The sequence below is a fragment of the Callorhinus ursinus genome, unplaced genomic scaffold (genome assembly GCF_003265705.2).
Source record: "Callorhinus ursinus isolate GAN/ISIS: 27379988/994484 unplaced genomic scaffold, GSC_fseal_2.0 scaffold4, whole genome shotgun sequence".
In the NCBI taxonomy this organism is placed as follows: domain Eukaryota; kingdom Metazoa; phylum Chordata; class Mammalia; order Carnivora; family Otariidae; genus Callorhinus; species Callorhinus ursinus.
The window spans coordinates 116157667-116174204 of record NW_027397066.1 but is presented as its reverse complement, the minus strand read 5'-3'; the positions used below and the strand labels follow the sequence as shown (position 1 = coordinate 116174204).

Below are 16538 nucleotides of genomic sequence, written 5' to 3'. Positions count from 1 at the left end.
CACACACACACACACACACACACACACACACACACACACACACACACTCTGTTGTCTTTTTGCATTTCCATGAATCCAAACTTTACCTTCACAGGGTGCTTACAAATACTGTTTGCTTTCCAGTTTTTCAGTTTCTTACTCCTGGTCATCCTTTAGATCTCAGTTTAAATGTCACTTTCTCAGAGAAAGATTGCCTTTAGCTGATACTCATCAATCTCAATTAGGACTATTCTGTTATTTTTGTCTTAGCCCCCCATTTTTCTTTTTTGGTTAGCACCTACAACTTGTGCTATAGTAAACTCCCACGATGAGGTGGTAAATAATTCCAAAAACCTCACATCACATAAAATATGGCATTATGAGTTTAATAAAATGACCTGAGATAATGGTATGGAGGAAGGTGTGTGTGGAAGGGGTTCCAGGACTCAGACTAAGACATTCCAATCAGCCTTAAGGTCTGGCTGTGGTTTGGTGCCACCTGGTGGGTAGTTGTGTATTCCAGTGACGGTTGTTTGAGGGTAGATGGAAGATGGGAGCCAGTTACCATCAGTTAACTTACCTGAATTCATGTATTCATGATGTCCTATTCTATTCTATTTATGTTTATTTAATGTTTCGACATGATGCTTTATAAAATCAGAGACCTTATCCTTTGCATTTGCTGGTATTGGTCAGAGTTAGGCACCAAATAAGTTTTCAATAAATTATGTGTTGATTGAATGAGTGAGTGAATGAGAAGATGTCATGAACCAGGACAGAATGCCAGGAATTTTGTATTCTATTTAGAGATTGACAAGCAATATAGTTTAACTAGAGATTAGGCTTTGTAGAGGTATATGGCTGAGAGAAGTAAGGCTAGAAAGATAGAGTGGAACTAGATTGTGGTGGCCCTTGAATAAAATAGTTAGGAACTGTGTGAAATGTGATCTGGAGAAATGAGAAGTGAAAAGGACATTTATTTTAAGCAACTAGAACATACTAAAATAATAGAAATGGAAGGGATAGCTTCCAAAATACTAAGTTGGGGGTAGGGAATAAATTAAACTTGACCAATCCAACAAAAGTCAACAAAGGGGAAAAAAATGGAAATACAAATCATAAATCAAGATAGTAGAAAAAGTCCAAGACCAGAAATTATATTAAAATAATCTGTTGTGATCTTAACATGAGTCTGTGTTATTTTTAACAGAAACACAAAACATAATGATTTAAAAAGGATACAGCAATATATTCCTCTGAAAAATACTAACCAAAGGAAGCTGGTATAATAAAATAGAATTTAGGGTAAAAATTTTTAATTGGGACAGAGATTGTTCAAACTGCTAAAAGGAACAACCCAGAAAATATAATCATCATAATCTTATATGCATCTAACAACATAGCCTTGAAATACCATTTAAAGCAAAAACTTTTAAAATGGCAAGGAGTAGTGGACATGCCTACAAAACAATGAGATTTTAACACACCTCTGCCAAAATTGAAAAATGAAGCAAATAAAAAATTAAAAATGGGATCAAAGAATTGAACCACAGCACTGACAAACTTCATAAATTAGAGATATATAGAACATTGCACCTAACCTAATAAAATACAACCCTGTACACTTTTTTCAGTTTTATATAGGTCAGCTTTTAATTGTGTACTAGGTCATAGAGGAATCTCAATGATGTCCAGAAAATCTGTGTCATTCAAAATATATCATTTCATCATAATACAATAAAATTAGAAATCAACAATGAGGTGAAAATCAAAATACTTTATATTGGTTCACTGATGGATGGAAGAGAAAATGAAAATTATAAAATATTTGCAACTAAATAACAATGAAAGCATTGCATATAAAAATTTGAGATGTGACTTAAGTAGAACCCACTGGAAAATTTAATAGCTGTAAATGCATTTATTAGAAAATATGAAAGATTGATATGATGAGCATATGTTCATCTAGATGGTAATAAAGGACCAACAGAATAAACCCAAATTAAGTAGAATAAAAGAAATTATAAAGATAAAAAAGTAAATATTAATGAAATAGAAAAGAAAATAGATAATAAAACCTCAAAGTTTAAAAAATAGATGAACCTCTGTATAGACGGGTCAAAGAAAAATGAGTACTGTGAAGAACAAACAATATAACCAATAGAATAGAGTTTGAAAATCATAAGAAAATACTATGAACAACCTATTGCCAAGGAATTTGAAAACCTATGGACAATTAAAATTATATATATGTATATATTTATATATATGTATATGTAAGTGTGTGTATATATATATATATATATATATGTATACACACACAGTTGACTCAAGAAGAAATAGAAAATGTTCAAGTCAACCTTTTAAGTGCTTTAATTTTACATATGCATTCCCTCAGTCAAAATCCATCAGACCCAGGCCTACTACTAAAATTTCAAGGGATACATAAGCCCTATTATATACAAACTATTATGGAAACAGTAGAAGAGGGAAAGCTTTCCAACTCATTTTATGGAGGTAGTAAACCTTTAAAATGGACCCAGCATAAAAAAAATAAGTTTCTTGCTGAATTTATGTATGATCATAGCTACAAATATTCTAAATAAATAAAAAAAGTAAATCTAGCACTTATTAAAAAACACATAATGACTAAATACATACTAGGAAGGCAAAGAAGGTTATTAGAAAATCTGTTAATATAATTTGCCACATGAATAGATTAAAAGAGAAAACCTATATAATCATCCCAGTAGACCCAAAAAGCATTTATTAAAATTCACCATCTTCTGAGACTCTTAATCTCGATTGGGACTTGATAAGATGTCTATATTAAAAATTTATGGCAAATATCATGATTAATAGGGAAACAGGATGCCAGCTGCCTACTAACAAGCATTATTTCTGGGGGTTCTAGCAAATGCAAGTAAGAAAAAGAAAAGGCATGAAGATCAGAAGGGAAGAAACAAAATTGGTATTTACAAATGGTTTAATTAACACATAAATTTTAAGAAACTGTATAGATTTTAAACCTGCTTAGAGGGTTCATCAGGGTTGCTCTATACAAGAACAATGATCAGAAAATCATAAACAAGTGGTACACACACACACACACACACACACACACACACACACACAATGCAATATTACTCAGCCATAAAAACAGAATGAAATCTTGCCATTTGTGACAACATTGATGGACCCAAGGGTATAATATGCTAAGTGAAATAAGTCAGAGAAAGACAAATATCATATGGTTTCACTTTTATATGTGGAATCTAAAAAAACAAAACAAAACAAATAAAAACCAGAAACAGATCCATAAATACAAAGTGTTGGTTGCTGGGGGTGGGGGATGGGCAAAGAAGGTGAAGGAAATCAAAAGGTAGAGACTTCCGGTTATAAAATAAAGAAGTCATGAAGATGATAAGTACAGCTCAGGAAATATAGTTAATAATACTGTAAAAACATTATCTGGTGACAAATGATGATGACATTTATCCTGGTGAGCACTGAGTAACATATAGAATTGTTGAATCATTATGTTTTACACCTGAGACTAATGTAACATTGTATGTCACCTATACTTCAATAATAAAAATTTTAAAATAAAAAATAAAAATGAAACAAAAAAGATTCCATTCATAATAGTAAAAGAAAAATAGGTATCTAGGAATAAATCTAACAATAATATGCAATACCTTAATGAAAATAAGAATTTAACTTTATTGAAGGGTATAAATAAGTTAAGGGATATACAACTTACTTAAGAGGAAATAGACCAAAACCATTTGATTCCTTTAATCTTTAATCCACAAACACACATGGAAAGATGGACAAGGTAAAGCTGTTAATTCTTCCCCGATTAATCTATAAATTCAGTACAGTTCCAGTCAAAATCTCAAGAGGACTTGTTTTTGGAAAAATTTGATAAACTCTTAAAGATCCAAAAATAGTCTAGACAATTCTGCAAAAGAAGAAAGTATAGGGTGCTTGCCCTCCTAACTATAAGGAATGATTCTATGGCCCTAGAAAAATTTAAAATGTGTTATTAGCCTACAGCTGGATAGTTTATTAGGATAGAATAGAGACCCCAGGAACAGAGTAAACATGTATTTATACCTGGTGTGTAATAGACATAGATTTATAAGGCAGTGGGAAAGGACAGATATTTAATAAATTATATTAAGATAGTTGGCTTTTTATAGAGAGAAAGGTTTAGATCCCTATTTCACACCCTCTTATTTATTTTTTCAATTGATTTATTCTTTTCTGTCCTCTCTTCATATAAACAGTCACATCTCCCTTGCTCATAAACATCAAATTTAATTTGATTAATGCATATTTTTAGCATATTGTATATATGCTGTTGTATATATTTAAGATTTACATAAATAGTATTATGTATCTTAATGTTTCCTTCTTTTTTAGTAAGTACTGCTCTTAATATCCATGCATGTTGCTTTGTATGTATCTAATATGTTGCTGCTAATTGCTGCACAATACTCTACCACAGATATCCATCACATTTTACCTTTATAGTTGCCCAGTAATGGATACCCATCTCTCCTTACTGTGTCCGCTATTGTTGCATAACAATCCCCCCCCCCCCCATTTATTGACTTGAAACAAGAACTAGTTACTGATTTTCCTGAGACTGCGGGTTAGCTATGTGGTTCTGCTGAGATGGGCTGGGCTTACCTGCCTATTTGTGGTCATCCGTGGATCAACTGGGAGCTTACTGGTCTCGGAGGACTTCAGCTGGTACAACTTAGCCCTCCTCTCTTCTTTCCGGTGATCTTACATCTTTTTCTTTTCTTAAAATGTTGGTCAAGAACTCCAATATGATGAAGAGTAGTGATACTAATTGGCATCCCTGTTTTGTTCTTAATCTTGAAGGGAGTGTATCTCAAGTTTCAACTTGAAGTTTAATGTTTGTTGTAGGTTTTAGTATATAAAGAATTCCCATCTATGCCTTTGGTTTTGTTTTTATGTTAAGTTGTACTTAAGTATGGAGTCTTATCAGATGCTTTTTCTGCCTTTTTTGGTAGGTCATAATTTTTCTTCTTTAATCTATTAAATGTGGCCAGTTAATTGATGGATTCTCAGATCTTGAACTCTCCTTGCATTTAAAGATACATGTTGCTCATCATTTTGCTCTGTTTTCCTTTAAGTTTAGGACCTTTCATAAGTAATATGGAGAGGAGGTTTTGTACTACATTTAATTTCTTTACTACTTACTACTCATTTTTTCTTTATATAATTTACACAATTTCTGTATATACTTCATCCACATTTAAACTTCATAATACTGATTTATTATTTTTATATCTATTGTATCTGTGGTTATTTCTCTTTTTGTTTTATATTTGCACTTTCTTTTCTTGATAACTCTTGCCGAAGTCTAACTTGTTAATCTTTTCAAAATCATATTTTGGTTTTGTGAATCTGCACTGTTTTTTAAAATTATTCTTTTCGGGGCACCTGGGTGGCTTGGTTGGTTAAGCATCTGACTCTTGATGATCTCAGGGTTGTGAGATCGAGCCCCGCACTGGGCTCTGCACTGGGTGTGGAGCCTGCTTAAGATTCTCTCTCTCCCTCTCCCCTGCCCCCCTTCCTCTCTTTAAAAAAATATTATTGTGCCCTATTTCATTTTTCCTATTCTTTATTATTTCTTTCCTTCTATTTCTTTGGTTTTGTTTTTTTGATTTGTCCATCTTTATGAATTGAATACTTGGCTTGTTTATTTTTAAACCTTTTCATCTCCTGACCTCTAAGTTCTGTTTTAGCTGTGTCACACCTATTTGACATATTTTAATTATATTTCTAAATATTTCTTAATTCCTTTATTATTTCCTTTTTAACATACATTGTAAGGTAAAACACATATTAATTTGACTACATCAAAACCTAAAATTTTTGTAGGACAAACGATACTATAGCCCAATCAAAGTAAAAGTCAAACAGCAGGCTAGCAGAAGATATTTGCAACACATATCTAAATTATTTTCTAGAATATCTTAATATTCTACACATGAATAAGACAAAAAGTATCATAGAAAAATGACAAAGGCTATGACTAGGCAATTTATAAGGGAAATATTAATAGCCAGTAAGTATATGAAAAAGTATCCTCAGTACTTATTAAGTATATGCAAATTAATACAACAATGACGGTTTTCTTGTCACCCAACAGATGGCAGAAATTTTAAAGTCTGATTATATCTTGTACTGACAAGAATTTGAGAAAAGTGGATATTCTTAACACATCACTGGTGGAATTTTGGACTTCCACAGCTACTTTGGAGAGAGTAACATATAAAATTAAAAATGCACTTACTCTATTATATAAAAATTCTATTTGTACGTAAAAATTTCTATTATATACTGTGGAGACACTCTAGCATACATGTTTAAAAAATATGGAGAGGAATTTTTTGTAGCATTGTTCATAAAAGTGAAAAGTGGAAATACATTTATTTGCCGACCAGTAGATAATTTGATGAATAAAATGGGGTAAATTCATGCACTGGAATAATGTGTAGCATCTAAAAAGCATAGCTATATTTATTTACACCAACATGGATAGAATGTAAATCTTGAATGAAAAAAGGAAATTTTAGAATGGCGTATGTAGAATAATGTCATTTATGTACCCAAAGCATGCAAAAATAATAGTATATATATTATTCTGGGATACACACATCTATAAATATATACATACACAAAAACATAAAAGTGTAAAAAATTGAAGAACATGCATAAAACTTACGATAGTGGTTTCTTTGGAGAGATGGAATGGTGAATGAGAACTGGGGGTAGTATTCAAAAATGTTACCTTCCCCTGTAATGTGTTATTTCTTAGGGTGAAAAAACACCTTTAAATAACAAAATGTTAATAGTTGTTGGTTCTGGGTGTTGGGAAGGTGACTCTTACATTATTTTTTATAATTTCATGTATGTTTTAAATCCTCCCTCAAAAATTGTATAATAGGGGCGCCTGGGTGGCTCAGTCAGTTGAGCATCTCAGGTCGGGATCCCAGGGTCTTGGGATTGAGGCCCGTGTCGGGCTCCCTGCTCATCGGGGAGGCTGCTTCTTCCTCTCCCCGCCGCACCCCCCCCCCGCTCATGCTCTCTCTTGCTATCTCTCTCTCAAATGCATAAAATCTTTTTTTAAAAAATTGTATAATAGGGACTCCTGGGTGGCTCAGGATCTGCCTTCAGCTCAGGTCATGATCCCAGGGTTCTGGAATCAAGTCCCGCATGGGGCTCTTGCTCAGCAGAGAGTCTGCTTCTCCTTCTGCCTGCCACTCCCCCTGCCTGTGCACTCTCTCTCTTTCTCAAATAAATAAATAAAATCTAAAAAAAAAAAAAAAGACTCTCCTGTTATTTAAAAAAAAAAAAATTGTATAATAGACAAGTTCCTAAACTAGATCATAGGTGACGCAGATTTGTAGCCTGGGATGATGGTAATGTTATTGATAGAGAAAATAAAGGAGATTTGTAGATAAAAGACCTTTAGGTACCAGGGGGTTAGCCAAATAAAGATGTTTGCCATATAATTGGAAATTGGAACCTAGATCTAAAAAAATAATAAGTCAAGCCTGGAGATGCTGATTTTTGAATCAGTACAGAAATAATATTGAAAACCCTGGAAGTGAATGGATAATAAATACTATTCTTGAAAGAGTGAAGAATGAAGAGAGAAGGTGGTTAAGGATCACACTTGGGGAGAACACCACATTTAAGTGTTGTGTGGAAGTGGATGAAATCAACTGAAAAGAAACAAATAGGAAAAAACAAAGCCAGACAGTTTATTCTCATGAAAAATCAAATGAAGGGAAGGATTTCAGTAAGAGGTGGTTGATAATATTATTTGTTCAGAGAAGCAGAGTCAGGTGAAGACTAAGAGGAGATAGCTGGGTTTGGCAATTAAATGCTCAGTGTTAACCTCTGAGGAACTTTTTGGTGGGTAGAGTGAAGAAGCTGTATTGTAAGAGGGGAAGAAATTTCTTAATCTGAATATTCCTTTAGGAATCAATCAAAATAGCATTTGACTTAAAGTGGTAATATAGTTTAGTTGAGAACTCTGTTGTAAATTTTTCATAAACATGCTAAATGCGAATCATGTATTAGCTCTTAAAAGTTTCACAAGAATTGAAAAAAAATATCCAGAGTATTCAAGATACTACATATTCTCTAATGATAATAAAAACCCAAGCCCTTGAGATCACTTGTCATAAATGTTATCTAAAATATAGTTATCATTAACTATTTAAACTCATTTTGCAGGATATCATGTACATATGGGTGCTTAATAAATGCTATTTGGAAAGAGTTGTTTGTCTAATATCCATAGGAAAAGACTAGCTACAACATCAGTGACAGTCTTCTAGGAATGGCTGCTAAGAATCAGAAGCAGTGTGTCATCTAGTGTAAACCACAGAGTGAAGAGTCAACAAGCTCAAGGAGAGTCTGGGCCAGGAATAACTTAATAAGTAAAATGCAGAAAACATGAATCTAAACCAAACCTTAATTTTTTAATTTAATTTAATTTTATTTATTTTATTTTATTTATTTATTTTTTTAGAAAGAGAGAGAAAGAGTGTGAGGGGGTGAGAGGGGAGGGAGAGAGAATCTGAAGCTGACTCTGCGCTGAGTGCAGAGCTCTACTTAGGGCTCGCTGAACTTGGGGCTTGATCTCACTACCGGGAGATCATGACCTGAGACGAAACCAGGAGTTGGACCCTTAACTGATTGAACCACCCAGGTGCCCCCAAACCGTCAGTCTTAAAAATGGCACATACTGAATCCTTACTCACTGTAGAGTTTTTGTAGTCCATAAATGCATATGGCAAGATAACTTATGATAAAATAACTTTTAGGAACTTAAGATAAAATAACTTTTAGGAGTCATGGATCTTTTTGAGACTGAAACAAGCCATGGCCCTTCTCTTTAGAAAAATGCAGAGTCCTAACAAAATTTTGCCTTTGTGAACCCCTCATTAAAAATCTATGATTTATGAAGGCTTTTATACATATAAATAATTTTAACTTTCCTGGGTGGTAGTCCAAAATGTAGTATAAACCCACTATTCCCTAATTTCATGTATAATCAATTTCATAGATCATACCATCTCTAAGGATTTCACCCTTAGTGGGAGTTCTGTGTGCATTAGGAAGGCTTAATTTTTTTCTTTTGTTATATAACTTAGTGCTACCAGGTATAATAATAATAGATGCCTATGACAGAAACTTGCTCAAAGTAAGTGCTAGATAATTATTTGTTGAATAAATGAATGAATATGTGACTATGGGTTCACACACCTTCATTTTAATAATACTTTATAAAACCTGACATTAAATAAAACAAGTCAGTATATAAAAAACTGCAAATAGATAATAAAATAGTAAAATAACACATGTGAAATAATTCATCTTTTCTCTGTCAATCTGTAGATTCTACATTTATTGTCTATCTTCCAAGGCTGATGAACCAAGCTTTATTTAATGGTCCTAAATCACTTGATTTCCAGTTTGTCCTTGATAGGCAAATTTTTCTTCTTCTTTTTTTTTTTTGATAGGCATATTTTTCTCATAGCTTAGTTTTCTTGACTTTTTTTCCTCCTAAGCGTGTCCAACACATCACACCCCAACTTTGAATTTCATTATTAGTTCAGTTGTATCAGAAAAGCTTAGACCATTTGGCCTCCTTTTATTGTTCTCCCACCATTCACTGCTCAAAAATTTTTTTCATTTATTTTCTTAATTTGTCAGAAAGACATTAACCATTGCTTTAGCTTTTGACATTAAAAAAAATCAATCATTTTGCAACTTATAGTTTATAAATATAGTTGGAGTAAAATGGATTTAACTTTTCGTGTTTTATAATTTCTAAGTTTTATAGAAGATTGTTTTGTAGAATTTTTGACCTTGAAATCATAAGATACTGTATGACTGATCAAATTATTTAATTTCTTGGAGCCTCAGTTTCCCCATGTGTAAAATGTAAGGGCATTGGACTAAATTAGTGATTCTCAAATAACTCTCCCATTGGTAGAGAGCTGTTATTACTAAAATAGGAAATTGGCATCCTTCTCCTGAATTGTAGGAAGATAATATTAATGCATAGAATGTCTACTCCCTTAGATTCCAGCCTGTAATTTTTTTAAACTTTAAAGCCTGTGCCTTTTGTTTTTATTAGCATCTATTAGAGCATACAATTATATATTTGGTTTTCAAGATATAATATATCTAATTTAGGGTAGCCAGGAAGAGAGATCATGATATTCAGGTTCTTTATTTTTTGAAAACCTCTAGGTGATGTGGTCTCTAGGCTCCTTTCCAATCTGTAACATTTTATGATTCCACATACTAGATAAATGGAAAACACAAATGAAATCATCTGGGTAATCTAAAAATAAAAGCATTTGCAACATATATGGTATTGGAAACAATATCTCTCAAGAATGTTTTCCATTTTGGTTCTTGTGGAACCATAAAATCATTCAAAAAGCCAAGGGTATCTATTTTTTGTTATATTAGACTTTAATGATAATGATTATATTATAAAGACATTTTCAAAATGGAGAGGTTGGAGGATGAAAGAGTTGATGCCCGGACTATAAAGAATTAAGAAATGGAAATAACTGCTTAGGATACTGTAGTTAAAAGTTAAAGTCGTTTCTAAACTTTATCCTTTTTTAAAATCTAAGCTCTGAAATGTGACAAGTTGAGAGTTTAAATGCCTTCCTTCTGTATTTTCTTTTTCTGATTAACAAATCACCCCCAATTTAGCAGCTTGAAACAGCAACGATTTCTTATATTGTAGTTTTTATGGTTAAGGACTGGGGAGTAGCTTATTTGCTGGTTCTAGCACAGGGTCTTTTGTGAGGCTGCAGTCCTCTGAAGACTTGATTAGGGCTGAAGGATCCGTCTTCTAGTTAGCGCAGACACAAGACTGTTGGCAAGATGCCGTTGTTTCTTGCCTCAAAGGCCTCTCCACAGTTACTAAGAGTGTACTCATGACATGGCAGTTGGCTTCCTCAGAGAGTGACCCTAAAGGAAGAGATCAAGCAGACAGTTTCTGAAGTCCCACACCATCACTTCAGCTTTATACTATTTGTTAGAAGGGAGAAGGGTATTAGGTTCCACATCTTGAAGGGAGGAATATAAAAGAATTTTCAGGGGCACCTGGGTGGCTCAGTCAGTTAAGCATCTGAATCTTGATTTCGACTTAGGTCATGATCTCAGGGTTGTGAGATGGAGCCCGGTTTTGGGCTCTGGGCTGAGCATGGAGCCTTTTTCAGATTCTCTCTCTCCCTCGGCCCCTCCTCTGCTTGCGCTCTTTCTTAAAAAAAAAAAAAAAAAAAAAGGATTTTCAGACAAGAAAATGGACAGGGACTAAATGCATTATAACAGATAAAAAGGCCTTGTTACTTTAGTGCTTGGGTAGTAGTTGAGGGTAAGGACTCTATATCAGTGCTTGGGTTCAAATCCTCCCATTAACTCTATGACCTTGGTCAAGGAACCTTAGATTCCACATCTATAAAGTGAGCGCAGTACTAATATATAATTCATAGGATGAGGGGGAGGAACATGTGAAAAATGTGAACGTATAGCATTTAGCATAGTGGCTTTTATTTCAGTAAAAGTTACCTATTTATCTTTTTTACCCTGTAGGATATAGCAGTAACTTTGATGTAGGAGATATCTTTCTGTAATGTTATTAGCAGAATATGAATTTGCTCTTATGTGCTGTAATATGATTTGTCTACCATCCTAGCCTATCTGTTCTCAGTTTTTTATTCTGCTTATTAATACCTGCTTCATCTTGAAGACTTGAGAAATGCAGATGAGTAATGTGTGTGTACACACATGTATACGGTATATTACATATACATACATTCACATGTACTACAGGGTTTGAGTCATATTGGTGGAAGAAATATATATCTAAATCTTGGCATATTTGTATTTTTACTATTTTACTGTGTTGTTAAAATTTTTTCTAATGCATTTTTAATGGAACAATCCATTGAATGTCTTCTTTCCTCAGGCTAGGCCCAGGAAATGAAACTCCTGGGTCAGAATGTATGAACCTCTTTTAGACTCTTGACATATAAATGCCACAGTGCTTTCCTGAAAGTTTGTACCAACTTATATTTCTAGCAGCAGTTTATCCTTACTTGCTATCTCCAGTATAGTATTTTTGGTTTCTAAAGTATTGGTGGCTTTTGAAATCTTAGTTTCGGTAGCAAGGCAGAAGTGCACTAAAGCCCAAGGAATTGTGTTTTTACAGGAGCTTTAAATATGTAGGAATATTTTCCAGTCTTTCTGAATTGATTTGTTATCACTCACACACACACACACACACACACACACACACACAGTGAAGTCTTAGGTAGAAATAGATATAGCTTCTCTTCTCTTGGAACTTAAAATATAAGGCTGAGGTGAATACATATAATTAAGATGTACAAAGAATAAAATACATACTATTGACTTCTTAAGATACATCTCAAGAAGCAAAGGTAAAAGTTACACATCAGGCTGCAAAATGACTCGTATGTTGAGTATGCCTTCTTGAGCCAAGTTAACCTGTTGCCTCCAGAAAAAATACGATTCTCTTCCATTTTAAATACATGAAAATCTACTGATTGATAGGAGTAGAAATTCAGGTTTATTATCAATTTCTGTGATCTGCTTAAAGCCAGCAGTTACTCCCTGGCGTTCCATATCATCCCCCACCTGGAAACTGTCTCCAGCTAAGATGCTGCCTATCAATGGATGACCCTTTTTTAAAATTGACTAGAGATTTAAAAAGCTGCCAGTCATATAGTTCCTTCTGTCCCGTAGGTGAAAGTTTACCTAATGCAAGAAAGATCCTTATTGAGTTTAAGGGGAGTTGTACTTTGGAAATGGCATATAAGTTCTTTTTGGGGAGGATGGGGATGATGGTGGTAGGGCTAGGACAAAGCTCCAAGAGAATAAATGAGTATTTAGAAGAAATGAAAAAAAAGTCCTGGGCTGTGTATGTGTATTCTGAAATTGCACTGACACACTGGGCAAACTTTTGTAAAATAGTACATAAGTATTACCCCTGGAAATTTTTTTCCTTCTAGATTATCAGTACAGTTCATTCCATTCAGATCATAAATATTATACCTTAAATTTGTAAATACCAAATCTTTTTTGGTGTTTATTTAGCACATACTTATTGAGCACTTACTCTGGAGAAGGCACTATTTTATGTAAATTATGTGTAGAAACAACTTCAGGGCAACATTTTCTTTCAAACCTCTTTTGGACCAGGGAAGCATTTTTTTGTTTTAATGAAGATTCATCTGAGTCATTTTATTGATTTGATTTTCTGTCGTCAATGAATTTGTAGTCATGAAATGGCAATTTATCCCCCTCTTCTATTGTATTTTAGCATGTACTTATTTATAAGATTAGTTTCTATGAAAATATTTTTAAAAAGGAGAGGATGTAAATGAATACGTTTGTTTCCAAACAAAGTAGAAATGAAAGGGTACATGAATTTCTTGACTAGCAAATTGGGGAAGGATAATCTAATCTCCCAGAGGTTGGCATGTTCTGTTGTTTACTAATAAATACCTGTTTAGTGTTCTCTTTAACAGTTCTGTAGTGGGAAAAAGACGAAGTCAGCCTCTGAAAGTAGTTACAAACTCCTTACTTTACAAGTAAAGCTTTTAGCATATTTTGTAGGTATGCCTCTTTTTTTGTTGTTGGTATTCCTGTTTTAAAGTGCAGCTTTTTCAAGTGGGTTACATGTTGCATAAGCTTTGAAACGGCCCAAACAAGTTAAATAGCCACCTTTATTTACAGCTGTGGGACTAGGTATTAGATCTCTTCCAGGAAGAAAATTTGATTAATGGCTCTTTTCCAAAGTGGGGACAATTGCAGACTTTTCTTCCGCAGAGCGTGAAATGTGCCTCTTCCTGCCGAGGGGCCTTGTCCTGGCCGCGGCTCCCGGGGCAGTTTTCAGCCTCAGGTGTCTCTCTCGCGGTGGACCGCGGCCGCTCTTCGGGGCGGGCGTCCGGGACTTCCTGTCTGGGCGCGGGGCGGAAGGATCGCGTTGCCAGCCGAGGCGGCCGCCGCCGCCGCCGCCGCCGCCGCCGCCCCTGCCGTTAGGTGGTGGGGTTTCTCAGCCCCGCGGCGGGAGGCGGGCCGGCCTCGGCTTCCTGTCGGAGGACGCGCAAGGATCCGGGCGTCTGAGTGTGTGCGAGTGCGTGAGTGTGTGTCGGTCGCACGGCGTGTATCTCCGGCGGCGGGTTCCGCCTCCTCCCCTGCCGCCGCTGCTCACGGTGTAAGTCAATGTGAAGCAGCAGCTCCAGCCCCGGGATAAACATGGCGACGTCTCTGCATGAGGGACCCACGAACCAGCTGGATCTGCTCATCCGGGCTGGTAAGGACAGGGGAACTTTTCTCCTGTGCATCGGTGCAGCAGGAGAGGGGGTGCACAGAAGGCGGGGTGACTCCCCTATGGCGGTCAGTGCAGGGGGTTCAGTGTCCACCTCAGTCAGTGGAGCGGCCGGGGGAAAGGGGGGTAGTGAATGAAGTAATGGAGGCGACGAATCAGGAAGTGATCACCTTGGAGAGTAACCTGCCTCGAATCTGGCGCTGTCGCTTCAGGGTGTGTTCGGCGAGCAGCGGCGGCAGCTGCCGGGCGGAGCGCTGGCAGCCGGTGCTGGAGAACCGAGCCGCAGTTAAGTTAGGGACTCGGGGGCGGACGAGTTGTGCGCTTCACCCCAGTTGCTGAGGAACCAGGAAGTGAGTGAGGCTGTTGTCTCTTGGCTGCGCCTGCCACGCTGTCTGGCCGGAGAGGCCGCTGCTGCCCGCGGTCGGGGGCGGCGGGCTTCTCCGGTGAACGCTCGCCACCCCCGCTCCGTTCTCCTTTCAGACTTGGTCCGCAAATCCACGACTTCCGCGTGGACGAGGCAACCCCGGGCCATGTCCGGTAGACCGATACCCGCCAAAAAAAAAATGCTCTGCCCCTCCTCTTCACGTCCCCACCTTGTGCCGTCTCAGGAGTAACGGTTCTGGAAAGGGTCACTGAATAATGTGTAATAGCCCGGGAGGATGTTTCTCTCAGGGGGCCCGCCTCCCTTTCCTCATTTAATGGGTGGCTGTGAAGAAGTAGGTTTATGCCCCTTCCCTCGTGGGTTGTTTTTTTAGGGGGAAGAATGGGAAGGACACGGGATATATTTGGTACCCCTGACCTAGAGCGTTGGGGCATCAGAGAAGAACGTTTATTTTTGTAAACAGTAGGTGAACGTGAAGGAGTGGGGCGGGCGAGAGGGAGTCTTGGCCCTAGGGAAGTCTCAGCACGGAATTGCCCCCTTTTCCCCTCCCCCCCAAACCTCCCACCATAGCGGAAGCGCCTCGGAGAGGACAGAACGGTCGGGATTGACAGGCCCCTGGTTCCAATCTGCTCTCTGAGATGTTCCAAATAAGAACGTTGATTTCTGGGGGCGGGACTCTGGGCCCGCGGTGGGCCAATGAAGATTGGGCGGGAGTGAAGCTGACAATGTACGCATGGAATTGGAGGGAAGAGGAGTGTAAACACGGAAGTGGCCGCGGGGGTGGGGGATGTGCAGCGCCACTGCTGCAGCGGAAGGGCACGGACTTAAGTTACATAGAAAAAGCAGCTTTACTTAATAGCAGACAGCGCAATCAGGGCCCTCAATCCATGTAGCAGTGCTAGAATATTATTTATTTATAGCAGTAATAAGCATACATGTTCCTTTTCCCCGGGTTCTATTTCATATCGCCAACTGTAGGAATTAGAATATGGGAAATATTCACCGAAGAGTAATGCTGTAAGAGATCTTATCCTCTGGGAGCGTGAAATTAGTGGTTTGGTTGGTGGAACTCTGATTCAGTTCGATTGGGGAAAATCATGAACATAACGCGTATTGCTAAATTTAACAGGACTTTTAGTTGAAATAAAGTCTTGAATAATATAACTATGTATTGTATAATACATGAGTGACCAGCCTTTTTTTTCTATAAAATGTAATATTACATGTTTTAAAAGTCCCAAAGAAAAATCACAGTTTCCTGCGTGGTGATTGAAACACATTTGGCAGTTATTTTCGGATAAGAGCAAGAATTTAAGTATTAGTAAATAAGAACTTGGTTCCTTTTGTGTATGTTCAGTCCATTAATAACGTAATATGAATTAAGGAACGGAATTTTTGTTCTTATGTTATTGGTACTAACAATACCTGTAATTGTGTGGGTCAGTGATATTTTTGTGTTAAACATTTCAAGAGATGTTTCCAGTGATTGTGAACATAACAAGAGAACCTTAGCGTAGCTCCTGCAGTCAGAATTTTGGAAAAATATTGTAAAGTCTAGAGGGCTAAATTTTGCCAATGGAAGGTATTTCTTTCATAAGCTTTTGGAATTAGCGAAGCTGAATGTGACCTGTAGATATTTTGCTTGGAATGGAAACCTATAGATGGTTTACAGTTTGGTGAAAATACAAGTTTTATCTCCCTTTGATAAAAGTTTTTTTTTAAGTGTTTTCTGGT

The 16538-nt window shown here is 36.6% G+C and overlaps 1 protein-coding gene across 12 annotated transcripts in view; it reads left to right on the top strand.

The window, feature by feature from the left end:
• The window catches only part of ELF2 (E74 like ETS transcription factor 2), a 115533-nt gene that overhangs the window by 78356 nt on the left and 20639 nt on the right, over window positions 1-16538 (top strand). For 4 of the 12 annotated variants that reach the window (XM_025874206.2, XM_025874204.2, XM_025874205.2 and 1 more), the window contains exon 1: window positions 14200-14407. The exons of the other annotated variants lie outside the window; for them this stretch is intronic. In XM_025874206.2, the coding sequence (XP_025729991.1) occupies window positions 14350-14407 (58 nt within the window). In that variant the 5' untranslated portion in view covers window positions 14200-14349. Of the gene's footprint in view, window positions 1-14199; window positions 14408-16538 lie in introns of those variants that run through there. 12 annotated transcript variants of the gene reach the window in all.